The sequence below is a fragment of the Electrophorus electricus genome, chromosome 9 (genome assembly GCF_041902795.1).
Source record: "Electrophorus electricus isolate QZ-2024a chromosome 9, ASM4190279v1, whole genome shotgun sequence".
NCBI classification, from domain to species: domain Eukaryota; kingdom Metazoa; phylum Chordata; class Actinopteri; order Gymnotiformes; family Gymnotidae; genus Electrophorus; species Electrophorus electricus.
The window spans coordinates 22246484-22262143 of NC_137505.1; the positions used below are offsets into that span (position 1 = coordinate 22246484).

Consider the following 15660-nt stretch of genomic DNA (forward strand, 5'->3'; position numbering starts at 1 on the left):
TAAAAAATAGGAAACAATCAGCACATCAGCCAAAACACAGACGACAAAGGTGGCACTCAAATATAACGTCTACCATGAACACGACAACACAATTAACATTAAACGAAGAACGTATACACATTAACGGTAACTACACAAACCAATGTTTCAGCTGCAGTGGGTCTCACAAAAATCGGCATTAACACTTAACAACAATGACCAACAACGGTACACACACTGACAGGGGTTTAAATAGACAGACAAATATTCAACAGTGAACCCTGTGCTGGTGTGTGCAATTCCGGGGGGCGTGGTTATAAACACACACACACACACATACAGACAGACAAATATATATATATATATATATATATATATATATATATATATATATATATATATATATATATATATATATATATATATATATATATGAATGCTCTTGAGGGGTCTTGACCAGCATAAGATTATTCTTATGCTGGTCATTACAGCAAACATTGGTGTGGTACATTATTTATGCAAATAGTATGAAGGTACACCTACCAATTGTTTTTAAAAAAATCAGAAACATTCAGTTCCTTCAAGGTTACAAGAATACTCAAACCCATGTGTCAGGGATCAGGTTACATACTGATTGTTATGTTAGCAATGATGGGCTGAGAGGCAGGATGCAAGTGCGGAAGCATTCTTTAATTAAAACAACAGAAAACACAAAACTAGGAGCAGGAGCCAGAACAAACGTGAAACTAAGCGAAATATGTAGCAAACACATAAAGCAAAACAAAAAACCCAACAGGATTAAATATACAAACCTATAAAGGCATAATGAGGGGGGGGGGATGGTAACAGAACAAAACCAAAACGTGGTAACTCATGGAAACAAGTTCAGGAAGGAAACAGAAAGCACGTGGAAAACGTTGTAGTGGAAACCAAGATGCTAAGGAAACTCGTGGGGGAAATCGTGATACTGAGATACTGGCTATGAAACCTGCAAGTGTCATAACTGCTATTATAACAAAAAAAAATACATGGTCTTCACCACTTCTCTATGGAAGGATCTTTATACTGCAGCCCCTCAAATGTCCCATTTCTCTGAATATGGGTTTGTGGGGTAGAATGATACACCTTACTCTGCACCAAAAACCTACACTGATAGTTAGCATACTGCAAATCATGCACATTATACTGGTCCAAGAAGAGGTAGAAAACCATGTTACAGCATTTTGCTTGCCTGAAAAACAAACAAACAAACAAACAAACAAACAAACAGGATTTCCTAAAAATTAAAAATGGAATATATAACACTGAAAAGTCTTGACAATATATATGTAAAGTTGTTTATCTACACACTGAGTACTTAATTTAAAAAAATAAACTTAAAATAAAAAGTAGTAAGTATTCAAAAGTTTGCGAGGAAAAGGCAAGTACTTCTGGTTACTATTCAATACCTGGTTTAGCTAATCGAAGCTTGACTAATTAATCATGCGTGCTGCTAATGGAACAAATGCAATGCCATGTAATGGCTGAAGTGCACTGAGAATTCTTCAACTTTGGTTGTGTCTGCAAAAAAAAAAAAAAGTCAAAACACACAGAACTTAAATATTACTTTCTGGAAGGTGAGGGTAGGCTGGCCAGATGACCAGTTTTAGGCCAGGCAGTCCAGTTTTTCAGCTCCCTTTCCTCTGTTTGGCAGAACACCTGGATAGACACCTATTTGTCATCCTTCTGGAGTGAACTGGTAGTTGCCTTCCATAGATCAGTGTTATATTACTCTGTCACTGGGTCACATACCAGTTATGATGTATGTCATTGTTTTTGTCAGATCTGCTGTAGTTTAAAGTTTGTCTGCCCTTCAGGGGCCCCCCCTCTGGTCTGGGGCCTCAAACAATTGCCTGCCTTGGCTTGTGGTAAGTGGTGCCTCTGATCTCTAGTCAGTCCCAGACTTAAACAGTTAAACATGTGTGCACAATCACTTAAAGGTTTCTACATTGTACAGTAATAATTTATCATAATCATATGCATCTAAAATGTGTAAAGGATATCTTTTAACCCTATCTGTACATATAAAATAAAACACTTGCATAATTTAGAATTTTACAGCACATTTTAAATTGTAAAGATTGCAACAACATGTAAATATTCCCGCGTGAACGAAATAAATCCATTCAAGTTTTGCGGATATAATGTCAGATGTTATGGAGGTCTATAAGGGAATTAGATAAATTACATGGAAAAGCCTATAGGATTTCCTGTAGCACGAACATTTCTCTGTTTTTTGTCTATTTCTGTGTAATTTTTGTCCATCTCTGTGTTGCCCATTTCACAAAGGATTAAAAGGGTGTGGATGCACATCACCGTTATTAAGAACAGTAGTATGTGGTTTTGGGTCCAGCCTATAGATATGGGATGTGTAGAGTGCCACCTGCTGATATCATTTGGAAACGCTATTTATTTGCTAATTGATTAAAAACTCACGTTGATCCGGAACTTTATTCATAGTTGGGATAGTTCAAGCGCATTAGCAATGACTATATAACAGCAGATTGTGTAGAGTGGAACACAACTGAACCAAAAAGTACAACTGCCTCTAGGTAGGATTTCTGACAGCCTTTATCATTTATTTTTGGTGAATTGATTGTAAAAAAAATGTTGTGACTAATTTTACTCATAATCGGTCGTTTGAAGAACGTACACAATGGAAAAGTCAACCTGCTGTACGAACTGCAACGTGCACGACGCCCGGGTATTTAATGCGCTTTTTGAGGGGCGTCTGGGAGGACGTGGTGGTAACGTCATCGACGTGAGCCAAAGAAGCGTGTGTTCCACGTGAAACGTCATCAACGTGAGCCAAAGAAGCGTGTGTTCCACGTGAAAAAGCGCAGACATGGCGCTGGCGAAGCGGGACCCAGAGATCTTCCTGGCACAAAGGTTGGCTTCGAACGAAACGTCCATTAGGATTAGGGCTTTAAAGACGCTGAGGAAATACATCAGCCTCCGGTCTCAGAAAATCGAAGGTACATATTCGTAGTAAGTTTATTTAGTTAGCTAGCAGTGTCACCAGTGCCATTAGCTTTTTGCTAAGGTACTGACGAATAGATGATGTTTAAAAACATTAACTGGTTTGCTTCAGATTGACGTCTGCAACTGAAAATTGTGGATATTCGTGTCGGGCTTAACCAACTTCAATCAGTATGCAATTTTGTTACACGCGTCATTGTTTATCCATATAGTTAGCTAGCGAAGTTCTAGCGTCTTGTCTAGCGAGGCTAGTTACCATACGTTATTTAGCTAGACTAGCTATCATCCAGGTTAGATTAATGCGTGCCAGTCAGTAACACTTGGTGTTATGTTTGTTCTTGCAAGGTGGTTTCACGAGTGATGACTTGTTGAAAATATGGAAAGGACTTTTCTATTGTTTGTGGATGCAGGACAAGCCGCTTCTGCAGGTGAGTTAATGGGACCTGAGTAGAGATAACTAGGTTAGCGAGCTCATAGCTGGGATACTCCTGTTAATACTGAACAGAGAGAAGCGCAGAGATGTGTACCTGTGGAATACGAACAAAAGGCCAAAGAAAGTGAGTAGAGGTCTAAAGCAGTAAAATCAGCACCTGTTTGCTGTCTAGCGATGTACTGTAGAATATATGTTGTGTCGGGAGGGAAAAGGAGTAGCAAAATCGTTTTTTGGGTTTCCATAAACAATAGAAAATGTTGATATTGATCATAGTATAGTCCTTCATTATTTTCTGAAGGCATTTTAAAAGTTTAGTTAACATGTATACAGTTACTTGATATTCTTTTTTTTTTTTTTATGAAAAAGTGCCTCATACAAAGTTAACATTTATGAAATTGGCCTTAAGTACTTTTCTGAATGTGCAGGAAATATCTGAGCAATCACACAATAAAAATTGTTGCTGCTTTGTAAAAGTTCTGTTTATAGTTCTCTGGAAATGAGAAATCTGTTCAACATGTTTTACACAGGTATTGTGTAAATTGTTTTCTCTCCTGTTTGGAATTATTTTTAGATTCCGAAGTGCTGTTCTTTTGCTCATAAGGTCTCCATCAACCACATTTTCTTTGCTCTTCATGCTTTCATCAGCCATTGTGCTCAGATAGCCTTGCAGTCACCATCAAATTGCCACCAATCTGAGGGTAGCTAACACCTACATAGGCCTTACTGTTGGCCAAATAGTGTGAATGCATGGCCCATACATGTGATGCGTTAAATGCATGAGAATGTATGGCGAGTGTAATTGATTGTTCTTATTCATTGCATTCCAGGCAGTCTTGTGCATTGTGATTATCATGCAGGTTCAGTCAGGACTAAGAAATGATGGAGTTTAGGTCAACATGGTGAAAGTTACAAGGGAGTGCACTTGAAGATAGATCAGCTTTTAAAAAATAGTGATAAAAAAGCAGCACTGATAGTCAGTACTCTATATCAGCAGAGTTCATGTATTGGAATCATTATCAGAAGATAAACCACCACTTCTCAGAAACTTCGTGCTCCTGTAGCTCACCTGGTAGACCAGATCAAGCCAGGCACTCAGTATGAGGTTTGATCAAGACTTGTCATTGTTTAACTATTCTTCCTTGTCCACAGTAGACAATCTGTCTGTCTCAACTGACAGCCAGGCCAAGGGCACCAAATGCTATATATGTTTGCAGTAACCTCTGTCTGACTGATGCACCTCAGTCTTGATGTTTGTGTGGCTATTTGACAATGGTCTGTTATGTTTGATCTCAGGAGGAACTCTCTGATCAAATATCTGGACTGATGAATAGCTTCTGCACCACAGAGAGCCGTAAGTACTGTTTCTGAGACAATGTTTCATTTGTGAGGTTATGATGCATTAACATCTCCTTATATTGTCAATGTTTGCTACCCATCAGGTGGGCTCTAATATTTTAGGGCCAAATTTGAGTGCATTACAGATAAAGCTGGCAGGCTACATTTCTAGGCTAATGTCATTAACGTTTGTCCCGCTTTAGGTCATTTGAATGAGTGCAAGAAATATATCTTTGGATTTTTAAAAATTTAAAGAGCATGTACTTCACTCATCCATGATCATTTACAGTGGACGTTAAAAACAAATGTACATGGGGGAATATGCAGTGACAGCACAGTCTTATTCAATGTCGGCTCCGTGTAATGAAATAAGATATAAAGAATACAGTGAAAAATGTATAAATATGATAATCTCCCATTGTAGCCTATATCCAGTAGGTCATTTCCCACTTTCTACAGAAGAGAGATTGAAATTTGTCATACTTATTATATCAGTAAGACATGCTTCATTGGTACAGCCTGATTGTAAAGAACTCTTAAGTTGCTATGCTCTATGTAAGGTGCTATACAAATAAAATTACCATGTCTTGCTTCAAAACAATAACTGGAAATGATCGAACAGGCGCACAGTTCATTTGCCTAATACTTTTATTTGGTAAATATTGAGGTCAAGGTTTTGTGTATAGGAGCTGGTTTTGTCTTTTTTTGTAAGGAAATGAGCATGTTTACTACTGTGTGAAATTTGATCAGTTAATCACTTATAGTTTTAAAAGGGAAAAATCTAGCAAATGTCTAAGAATAAAGGAATATTTCTTACAAGAACATCTGGATCATTGCATACAACGCAAGCTACGTAAATCAAATACAGCAGCAGTTGATCAGAAACATGAATAGCCATTCATTTTAACCATGTCTTGTTTTTCTCAAAACTGTAGAGCTGCTGTATTTTGAAACTTTTCTTCAGACTCTAAAGAGAGAATGGAATGGCATTGACAGACTTCGCATGGATAAATTTTTCCAGGTCAGCTATAAAATGATGACCTTGCACCGAAACCATGGTTGTTTACATGGTGTAATTCATTTTTATATAGTGGATTGCCAGGATCTTGGATATATCTGTCCAGTAGTATTTCACATAAACTGTGATTCCCCATGAAGTAGTGAAAACACATGTTCCTGGAATCATTCACTGATTGATGCATGCCTTATGGCATAGTACATTCATCATGCTGGATATGCTTATATGATTATGGATGAGCTGTAGCCATGAAGGAAAAACCTGGTCAGGAAAGTTTAGATGCATTGTGCCTAAAAGACATTCTTCAATGTGTATTGTGGCCCCAGCAGTTGCTTTTACACATTAGATAAATATGACCCACAGCTCTCTTATATATAGTTTACACATGTTTCTCCTGAACTAAGGCTTAATTCATGCTGAGGGTTATACATTCATGCAACTACTTTGGGGCCCCATGCTACAAAGGTAATTGTAAATTCTGCCTGTGAATCAACTGATATGAAAACATGATCATTAACCCATAATGTTGGTAAGAACTACAGTCCAACATCAACATGCCATTTTACTTGTTGACTTTTTTTTTTTTTTTTTTAACTGCAAAGCCGAGTTTGTATAAAATGCAACACACTAGAAGCTGTCTTGTCCTGAAGTAATTTTAATGTCGTTCAGATGAGTTTAATAACTGAGGTGTGTGTGTTAATGACATTTCCCCCCCCCCCCAATATTTGTAATCCAGTCCAAATAAGGCTTATATGGCAAATGGAGTTGATGCACTAATATTTCTTGGGTTGTAATGTAAAGTATATTTTTATAACCTTGTCTTTTTGTCATTTCCATAAAAGCTGGTTCGCTTTGTCTTCAGACAAGCCTTTGGGATGCTCAAGAGGAAAGAATGGGAAACCAGGTAAGGTGGGGGGGGGGGGGGTTTGTTTTTGTTTTTCTATTTTAAATTTTGACCAGAGTTTAGCAGTGAAAAGTGAAGTGAATTTAATGGGCTTTCCTCTATTTATTTATTTTCTCTCTCTCTCTCTCTCTCTCTCTCTCTCTCTCTCTTTCTCTCTAGTATGGTAAATAATTTTTTAAAGGTTTTCACAACGCACCTCTTGCAGAGCAGAGAAGGCATTCCAAATGGGCTTGTGTTACATATTCTGGACGTGTATATGACTGAATTGGCTCATATTGGTTCTGCAGAGGTAAGAGTTGGTGAACAGTCAAAATTTGTGTGGTAGACTGTCTGAAGTTCATTATTCTATCGTAATCTTTATGGTTTTGCTTTTATGCGATGTTTTAATGTGGGTAAGCAGTTGTTTTTATGTATCTTTTCTTGCAGCTGACAGCAGATCAGAACTTGACCTTCATTGACCCTTTCTGCAACACCATGGCTAAAAGCAAAGAGTGAGTTGCTCAGATGGCTACATCTTTGGAGTAACCAGTGTATTTACCAAACTTGCTCACACTGTATACTCTGGTTTCCCTCCATTCCTTGGTCTTTTGCTAGTCGCCGACTGGTGACTTCAATTTCCAAACACATCTTCTCCAGCATAGTAGACCAGGCCTCCTTTGCTATAGAGGACCTGAGGAAGGAGCTGTGTGAAGGAAGAGGAGCAGATTCCGACTCTGGTCAGGCTTCTGAAGATGAGGAGGAAACTGTTGAGCAAGATGAACTCAAGATAAACTGGAGAGCTAATGTGGTCAACGGTGGGTCAAGTGGCATTAAATTTAAGTGGCCTTTTTTCTAAATTAAACAGATTAAAGCAGGGGGTTACAAAATGTGGTATGGTAGGTTTGAGAACCCTTCCCAAATTTGCTGACCCTTTAAGTCTGTTATGCAATACCCATGTGCTCATCTAAGCAGGAGACTAAGTATCACCAAATGTATTGTTGGCAATAGAAAGTGGAAGAAGACTATAAAATATGTAGATGCGTTCTGCTGGAATGGTATGATAATACAAAAAATGAACACATGCTGGGATCTGTGGATATTGGTTTGCATTTTTGCATTCATTTCCTCGCCCAGTAAACTTGCACATTACCGTCTGCTCCATTCCATGAGTCCTGTAAAAAAAAAAATGCTAAAAGCTCAATTCATGAAAAACTGTCTTCCGTTTCTTCAGATAACTGCGTCTTTTGCTTATCTAAACCTAGAAGGTGAAAAGGGATTCCAAAAGAGATGTGGGTTGTGGTTTTTAGTGTTTTGTTTTGGGTTTTTTTTTTGTTTTTGTTTTTTTTGGGGGGGGTGTGTAACAGACCAGATTAGGATGCAACATCTGTTTGCCCAAACAAACGGGAAAGAGAGGTTACATCTCATCACATGTTGACACTTGGCTCCATTTCAGTTCGTGATGATGATGATGATTAACTTTGAAATCCCTTGATAGTTCAACTGTGGGTTCACCCTGTTTTCTGCCATTGGCATTTCAGACTACCATGTTGGTTTTGTTTTCCAGGTGTCCCAAAGAAAAGCAACCAAGGCAGTCAAGATGAAATTCCTATTATGGAGGATGCACGTCCTGATGAGGAACCAAACAATGAAGACCCTGAGCATGTTCTCCAAGTGAGTGCTTCGCCTGTGTGAGGAAATGATGACTGGAGTCATTTTACTTTTGTCCTGCATCAAGCAGCATTATGGAAAATGGACTATACCATCATATTGTCTCATGTTGCAGTTTGACTATGGTGCAATAGCGGATCGGCTGTTTGAGTTGGGCAGTCGCAAGAATGCAACAAACTTCAATCGAACTAGAATGTACAGCATGGTGAAGATGTAAGTATAACCATGTCTGACATTAAAAATAATGTATAAAGTTAAATATAAAATGTTGTTATTATTATTATTAATAATACATTGTGTGTGTGTGTATATAGCACTTTTCAAGGACCCAAAGACGCTTACAATAGTACAAAAACGTTCTACCATCATTACATCTTAACTGAGTTTTCCCCCTTTTTTCTTAATGCCTTCCTACCAAGATTTCGTGACTTAAGTGAAGGTAAGAGATCACACCAGTAATACCAATACTAATATGCTTTAGTTTAGCACTTCATTAAACAAGACCTACAAAGTTCTTTATCAAAAGATACAGTAGGAATGGGGTAAAAAATATTTAAGATTAAATATGAAATGTGATAAGTGCAACTGTAACGTTATTTATTGCAGGATAACTAAGTTTATTGTAACAGAACAAACAGGAACATATTACTTGAACTTTTGAGATTTAATGGACAAAATACACCCATGTTTACAAAGCTCTGATTTTTCTTATATATTTTGAAGTTAATAGCACAAAGTACAAAATGTACTTCTACCTCAAAAGGCCATAGCAGTCATTTTGATTATACATATCATAAATGGCATCTGGTCTCCCTACACCAGCTGATTTTCTTGCTACTCCACTGAGTCTGTCCTTACCTGTAGCAATGGGGCTACTGTTAATCTCGGAAAACATTAGTGAAATATGACAAACTAGGTTTGGTGTATGGGGGGGGGGGTTAGTAGTGATCAGAAAATGCAACATGTAATGTAAATTAGACGCTATTTACAGCATTTAGCTGATTGTTTTATCCAAAGCGACTTACAATTATGAATGAATACAGCTTGAGCAATCAAGGGTTAATGGCATTGCTCAGGGTCCCAACAGTGGCAACTTGCTGGTGGTGGGGCTTGAACCTGCAGACTTCTGATTACTATTCAAATACCTTAACCTCTGAGCTACCACACCGTATTTAGAGTGCAATATATGGAAGCATCTACAGGCCTATCAAGGTGAATATTCAAGACTTTGAGTAATGACCAAAATCTGTAAATATTTGACAGTAGGTCATCAAATTAAAGAAAGCCTTAAATATGATGGAAAAGTTCAGTTCTGAAGAACAATGGAGGCCTGGTCATTTTTCTGTTTTTGCTATAAAGGTTAAACGGGCAGCTGAAAGTGATGGTTAATCATGAAGTAATAGTCTTGTTTTTCTTGTTTACTGCAGTCACCTTTAGTGTAAACACAATCTTTTGTATCTCATTTTTAAATAAATATTTACACAAGTTGGGTAATACGACACAGTAGCTGTACAATATGTATAAATATAAAATGACGTATTGCCTTTGCATAAAGAAAATGTGCTTTTCAGCGGTGGCGTGAAACTGTAAGGCAATATGAGGTGGAAACCTCCCGTCACTCAGTCAGTCTTTTCTCTCGTGGCTGCAGGTGTCTTCCCACAAGATGAGGATGAGGACGAGCCAGATTCTTCAGAAGATGAGCTGTTTAACCAGAAGAAGGACAAAAAGAAAAGAAGGAAACGAAAGGGAGCTGAAGAAGGAACTTTAGCCAAGAAGCACAAAGAGAGTTTTGCTGCCAAGTTGGCTGTACTCCCACAAAAAAGTGAATATTAAACATCATCTTGAGCAGTTTTCTGGTAGGATCAGCTCCATCACAGAATCAGGATTTTCCCTGCCAATTTAAGATGGGTTTCCCAAGGGTTTCTTTAATCTGCCGACATAAACCATTTTGAATTTGTATAATCTACTTTACTTGCAGCAGGGCAATTTTCTTAGTACATTTATACATAGCTAGTGGTTACAAAGAACTTCTCATTGGTGGAGGTTTCCAGCTTAGTGCGATCAGATCCAGAGTCTACAGCATAATCTGCCCGATTATGTAGTTTCCTTTCCTATTTTAGTGGGGATCAAACCAAGATACAGCTCTAAAGCACAACTGTGCAGTACATTGTAAAATTACACTTCTTGTTGATGAACTCTACAGGGGACCCAGTCTTAGATAAGCAAAAAGTGAGCAACTTTTAAAACATGTTAAGAGAGAATACATGGTATAATTTTGTGCTGTCAAATACCCTATTTGCCAAAAGCTCCTGATAACCATATAGGTTCATTCATCTTTCTGGACCAATCTGCACAAGATTTAATATTTACTATCTACAGTCACACAACTGAAGTCCTCTTCAACAGGACTAAAACAGGATTTGGGCTTACCCTAGGGGATATTGTTCTTAAAAAGGTTCACTCCATTTGTACTTGCCACTCTCTACTTCAAATTAAAAAAAATAGTATACAAATTTCATGTATTCAAAGCAAATTTATCTAAAATGGAGCCCTGCGACAAACGCAAAGGCCACATGGATACACGTTTTTGTTATATTCCAGTCTAGAGCAGTTCTGTGGAAAATGTACTCCAAATCATGAGCTTCTGTCCTTAATACTGGCTTAAAAAGTTTAAATCCATAATGGAGTAAATCAATTGAAGTTAAATATTCAACAATATGGCCCCAGTTAACAGCCCCAAAGTGCATGTATTTTTTTCCTTAGTTAATTTTTATGTAAGCCTTTTCTTTGACACTATTATTGGATGGAGAGGTGCATGGGCTTTAGAATGGGGAGTGCAAGATTAATTTAGAATAATATGGACCATCGTTGTCCTCGGAGCTTATACTGAAGCTAGTGCGCACATACAAAAAACCCAGACAAAGGTTAAGCAACTAATACCAGAGTCAACCAATGCTATAAATATTTGTACATCATCCCAAGGTCTCTTACACATTTACGTAAAGCATTTTTTAAAACTGTGCCAAAGTATCATGCAGAGATCAAGAATAGCAATATCTTCAAGGAATTGAATTTAGCTAGCAAGAGTGTAAATTTCTCCTTACCAGTGTAGGCCTCTTAAAACTCTATAGAAAAGCGTTACGTTTGAAAGTCTGAAATGGTGTGTACCTTGATGCTGGACAGTGGTGCGCTCCAGCCTTTTGGTTTAGTTTTACAGAAGAGTGGATTGGGGGGAGTCATTTTGCCCTCAAAGGAGATAAAGTTAGCTTCTTGTAAGCCTTTCTTCATCTTCAGTTTCTTTTTGGGTATTACAGTAGTGGACCACTCAACATCCTCATGCTCTTTGGTTATGCAGTTGTCCTTTGTAGGCTGAACTCCCATATTCAGCTCTCCTGTCAGACACACTGCCAACTGCACCTTTCGTTTCTGGGTTTTCTTCTTTTGAAGTGGCGTGGGAGTACTGGAAGACCGTTTGACTGCATTAGTCTGTGCTGCACACAATGCATCTACAGACTGCTCCATGTCTACTCCGAATTCTTGCTCTTGTGATGAAATGCATTTCTTTTTCTTTTGTTTCTTCGTTGATCTGAGTTTAGAGTGTTTAACAGCATCTGCATTTAATGCTTCTATGCAATTAATCTTGGTGTCTGTGCAGTCAGATGACATGTCCACATCTCCACAACTTGCGGTTTCTCTAGATTTACCTTTTGATTTCAGTTTCTTGCTTTTCTTGTTCATCAACAAGGGAGCAGTAGTATTTGATGACTGACATCCTGTTGTAATCACCACAGCAGCTGGTGGGTGTGAGGAAACGTATTCTGCTTGAACATCTGCACAAGTCTTCTCTAGTAAAGAATTAACGATCTTTGCATCAGCTCTCATTTTCATAATCATCTTTTTCTTGTGCTTTGTTTTTTTCCTCAGCACGCAGGTAGCACTGTTGGTCTGATCTTCTGATGGGTACATTTGTAGAGGCAATGCTCTACTCGGATCTGCCGGCCTTTTATTTGTGCATCTCTTCAGTGGTACTTCAGCTTCTCTGCTCATTTTAACATCCACCCCTTTTGTGCTCTCTTCACCTGCTAGCACACTTTTCTTTTTCTTCAGAGGAGTATGATCACTGAACTCCGCCAGATGCTGGCTGTTTTCAAGGATGTCAGAGGCACACTCCGAGATTTGCTTTCCAGCCCTTTTTTTGGGGGGCTTTTTTCCGTTGCTAGATAGAGTTGTGGTTTGCTCCTTTCCGCCTTTGTCCTCTGCTACTGTCTTTGGAATTGGGTGCCTTTTAACCCCTTCATCAACAAGAATAAGTTCTTTATTCATGTCTTTTGAAATTAACAGAGATTGAGGTGCTGCTTCTTCCCCAACATCCGGTATATCCGACTTCAGCTTTTTGCCTTTCCTTTTTTTGTCTTTGCTGTTTGCCTTCACTTGCCTTTGTAACCCTAGTTCATCATCCTGGGCTTGTGATTCGCCATCATCTGCTGAAGTGCTTGATGCATTAATTTGGTTTGCTTCGCTTGGCTTCTCACCAACTACACAAGCTGCTAGATGGAAATGAAGAGAAAAGACTTTTTTAAAGCCACTGTTGACCAGTCGCACATTTCCAGAAAGTTTCTTAATTCACTGAACAGTAAAAAGGACGAAGTGTCACAATATAATCTATTAACAACTGCACTTTTAGTTAGTTATCAAAACTATCATTTAAGATTCTGTGGTTCCCCAGTTCACTCAAACCTGTAGAAATTATCTACAGTCGTGGCCAAAAGCTGAGACTAACACAAATTTTGGTTTTCACAAAGTTTGCTGCTTCAGTTTTTATGGTGTCAATTTGTATTAACTCTAGATTGTGATGTGATGCACTGCAGCCACTGAATTTCAGCCCTGCCACAAAATGGCCTGCTAACATTTTAGTGATCTCATTAACTCAGGAGAAAGAGCACAAGGCAGATGATATCACCATCATGCTGATTAGAAGAGCAGACTGGTTGATGTTTTCATCCATTAACCATGGTTACCTCCAAGGAAACACACAGTCATCATTGCACTGTATAAAAAGGGCTTCACAGGGAAGCACATTGCTGCTTGTAAGAGAGCACCTAACTCAACCATTTATCGAATCAAGAACTTCAAGGAAAGAGGTTCAATTGCAGTGAAGGCAGTTTGTGGGCACCCAAGAAAGTCAAGCAAGCGCCAGGACCGTCTCTCAAAGAGGATTCAGCTACAGGATCGGGTCACCACCAGTGCAGAGCAAAGGCATGAAATGCTTGTAATTGCACTTCACTATACCATATCAAACATCTGACGCAAGCAAGCCAGCAAGCCCGACAGACAGACAGACAGACAGACACATACATGCTTTGTAGGTATAAACAGTAGTGGATAAAGATAAAAACCTTTTTTGTGGTTTTATCAACATTTTCCAGTGCTAAGTTACAATACACTGTGCAATATTCACTGGAACAATGTCAATAGTTTCTATATACAATGTCCAGTATTTTATTATTGTGTGCAATATATGTATATTCTTGTACTATAAATATATATATAAAAGATATTTCTTGTGTATTTATAATGTGTCTTGTCTCTTGCACTTACCTTTATGTATAGTGTATATTTGCACATCGGAGTTTAGAGAAACGCAATCTTGTTCAGCTGTGCACTACTTGTTGTGTAGTCTGAATGACAATAAAGCTGACTTTGACTTTGACTTCATTTAGCCTTTAAAAGAGTAGTCTTATATAGTGTGTTTATATAGATTTTTCAGTGCAATGTTTTCAGCAGGACAATTGATTTTTATTCTTCATATTTCTGCATTATTTCTTGCTTTTCTACTGAAAAGCCAAGTTAACTGAAACCTTTTCATAATTTTTGTACTTGGCTGTTCTAAACAAAAAATAATTGTCAACCACAGTCATGAGATGTGTAAACTACCATTGCATTGGTTAGGTTTTATGAAGCTGGTACCCTGACTAAATTGAATAAGCTTTGTTGGACACAGCCCTGGGGAACCACGGCAAGGTGAGGTTTAAGCTTTGAGTTCAAATGATTTATCTTATAGACCAACAGCTCATAAGCTGAACAGGATGTGCTAGGATAGGGATAAAAAATGAAACTGTGCAGAACAGGACTCTATCAGGTTAGCTATCAGGACCCGGCCAGGCAAGGATTGCAGTCCCCCGTCCACACTGCAAACCGATATACGCAAACAGACTGTCCTGCAGTCCACACAAGCAGACAATCTTCAACATTTAGGATAAGCAGTTAAACAGGGTTTTTAGCAGTGTGCGTGTGTGTGTGTGTGTGTGTGTGTGTGTATACTTGAAGATTGTGACAGCATGCCATCACCCAAGGTCTCTGGGCAATTTTCCCTCGTCATCTCTCCATCCATCTCATCCACCTCCTTCTAAACAGAAAGATTAGCGCTTAAACGAGAAAATGAACATTTAACACAAGCAAGACACAAGGTCACTGAGAAAAAAAAAGTGTGTGTTTGCATATTCGGTCTGAATAAGGGGACAGTCTTGTCTATGTTGTGTGAACATTTTGGCACTTAAGTTTGTTTACCAGTACAAAGAGAAAATGAGAAACAGAATGATTTTATATATAGATACTTAGAATCCTTACAAATTTTGTATCATACCATATCAATGGATATTTCCTGGAGGCTTACGATGCAGTATAATGTCTTCCAGGCTTTTATTCAACAATTAATTAGGTTTCTAATGAGGAAATTCAGCAGATGAAAGCAAACTCTAAGCTGTGCAGTGGCATGGTTCCCCAGCTCTGAGAGAACCATGGTATAGACAAGCCAAAGCTATGTATCCATCAACAATATGAAAAAGCCAATGCATGCAATCAATTAATTAGCAAAGTACTTTTTGCCTAATGCCACACCCCCATCTGGTGACCAAAAAGGGAAACGTCTAATGGGTTTAACTTAACTTGGGAATTTCAGTTTCACTGTGAAATACAACAGAGGAAAACACTGACTGGTTGCACAGTCCATATGCAAAGTGCAAGGGAAAAAATCCCATCATATTGGTCCATTAATTCACCAAAATATGTATATCTAAAATTATTTGTATTTGCAATGCATCATTTCCCTGATGTCATTAGCTGGGTTATCTTCTGAAAACCAGTTCAAACATGAAGAATTAATTGCACACATACTGTCAGTTTTCATTACATGAAGCATCAAATGAAAAAAAAACAAAACTGCTTTCCATCTGTCCATGTCTCTCGAACACACACACACACACACACACACCAGCTGCTGACTGATCTCCAGTGACAGCATTTATTCTCTAAACTTCTACTCCAAAT

At 38.3% G+C, this 15660-nt stretch overlaps 1 protein-coding gene across 2 annotated transcripts; it reads left to right on the forward strand.

Moving 5' to 3' along the window:
- Window positions 1–2831: 2831 nt before the first annotated feature.
- LOC113568842 (ribosomal RNA processing protein 1 homolog A-like) lies at window positions 2832–14049 on the forward strand. 2 transcript variants are annotated; one of them, XM_035523023.2, is made up of 12 exons: window positions 2832–2993; window positions 3343–3425; window positions 4724–4781; window positions 5701–5786; window positions 6626–6687; window positions 6847–6976; window positions 7114–7178; window positions 7282–7481; window positions 8231–8337; window positions 8450–8547; window positions 8754–8773; window positions 9983–14049. In XM_035523023.2, the coding sequence occupies exons 1-12, from the start codon at window positions 2864–2866 to the stop codon at window positions 10165–10167; spliced, it is 1224 nt and encodes a 407-aa protein (XP_035378916.1). In that variant the 5' UTR covers window positions 2832–2863; the 3' UTR covers window positions 10168–14049. The 2 variants fall into 2 exon arrangements, with proteins under 2 accessions (XP_035378916.1, XP_081576618.1); XM_081720492.1 differs by lacking the exon at window positions 3343–3425 and having other exon boundaries at window positions 2857–2993.
- Window positions 14050–15660: the final 1611 nt, after the last annotated feature.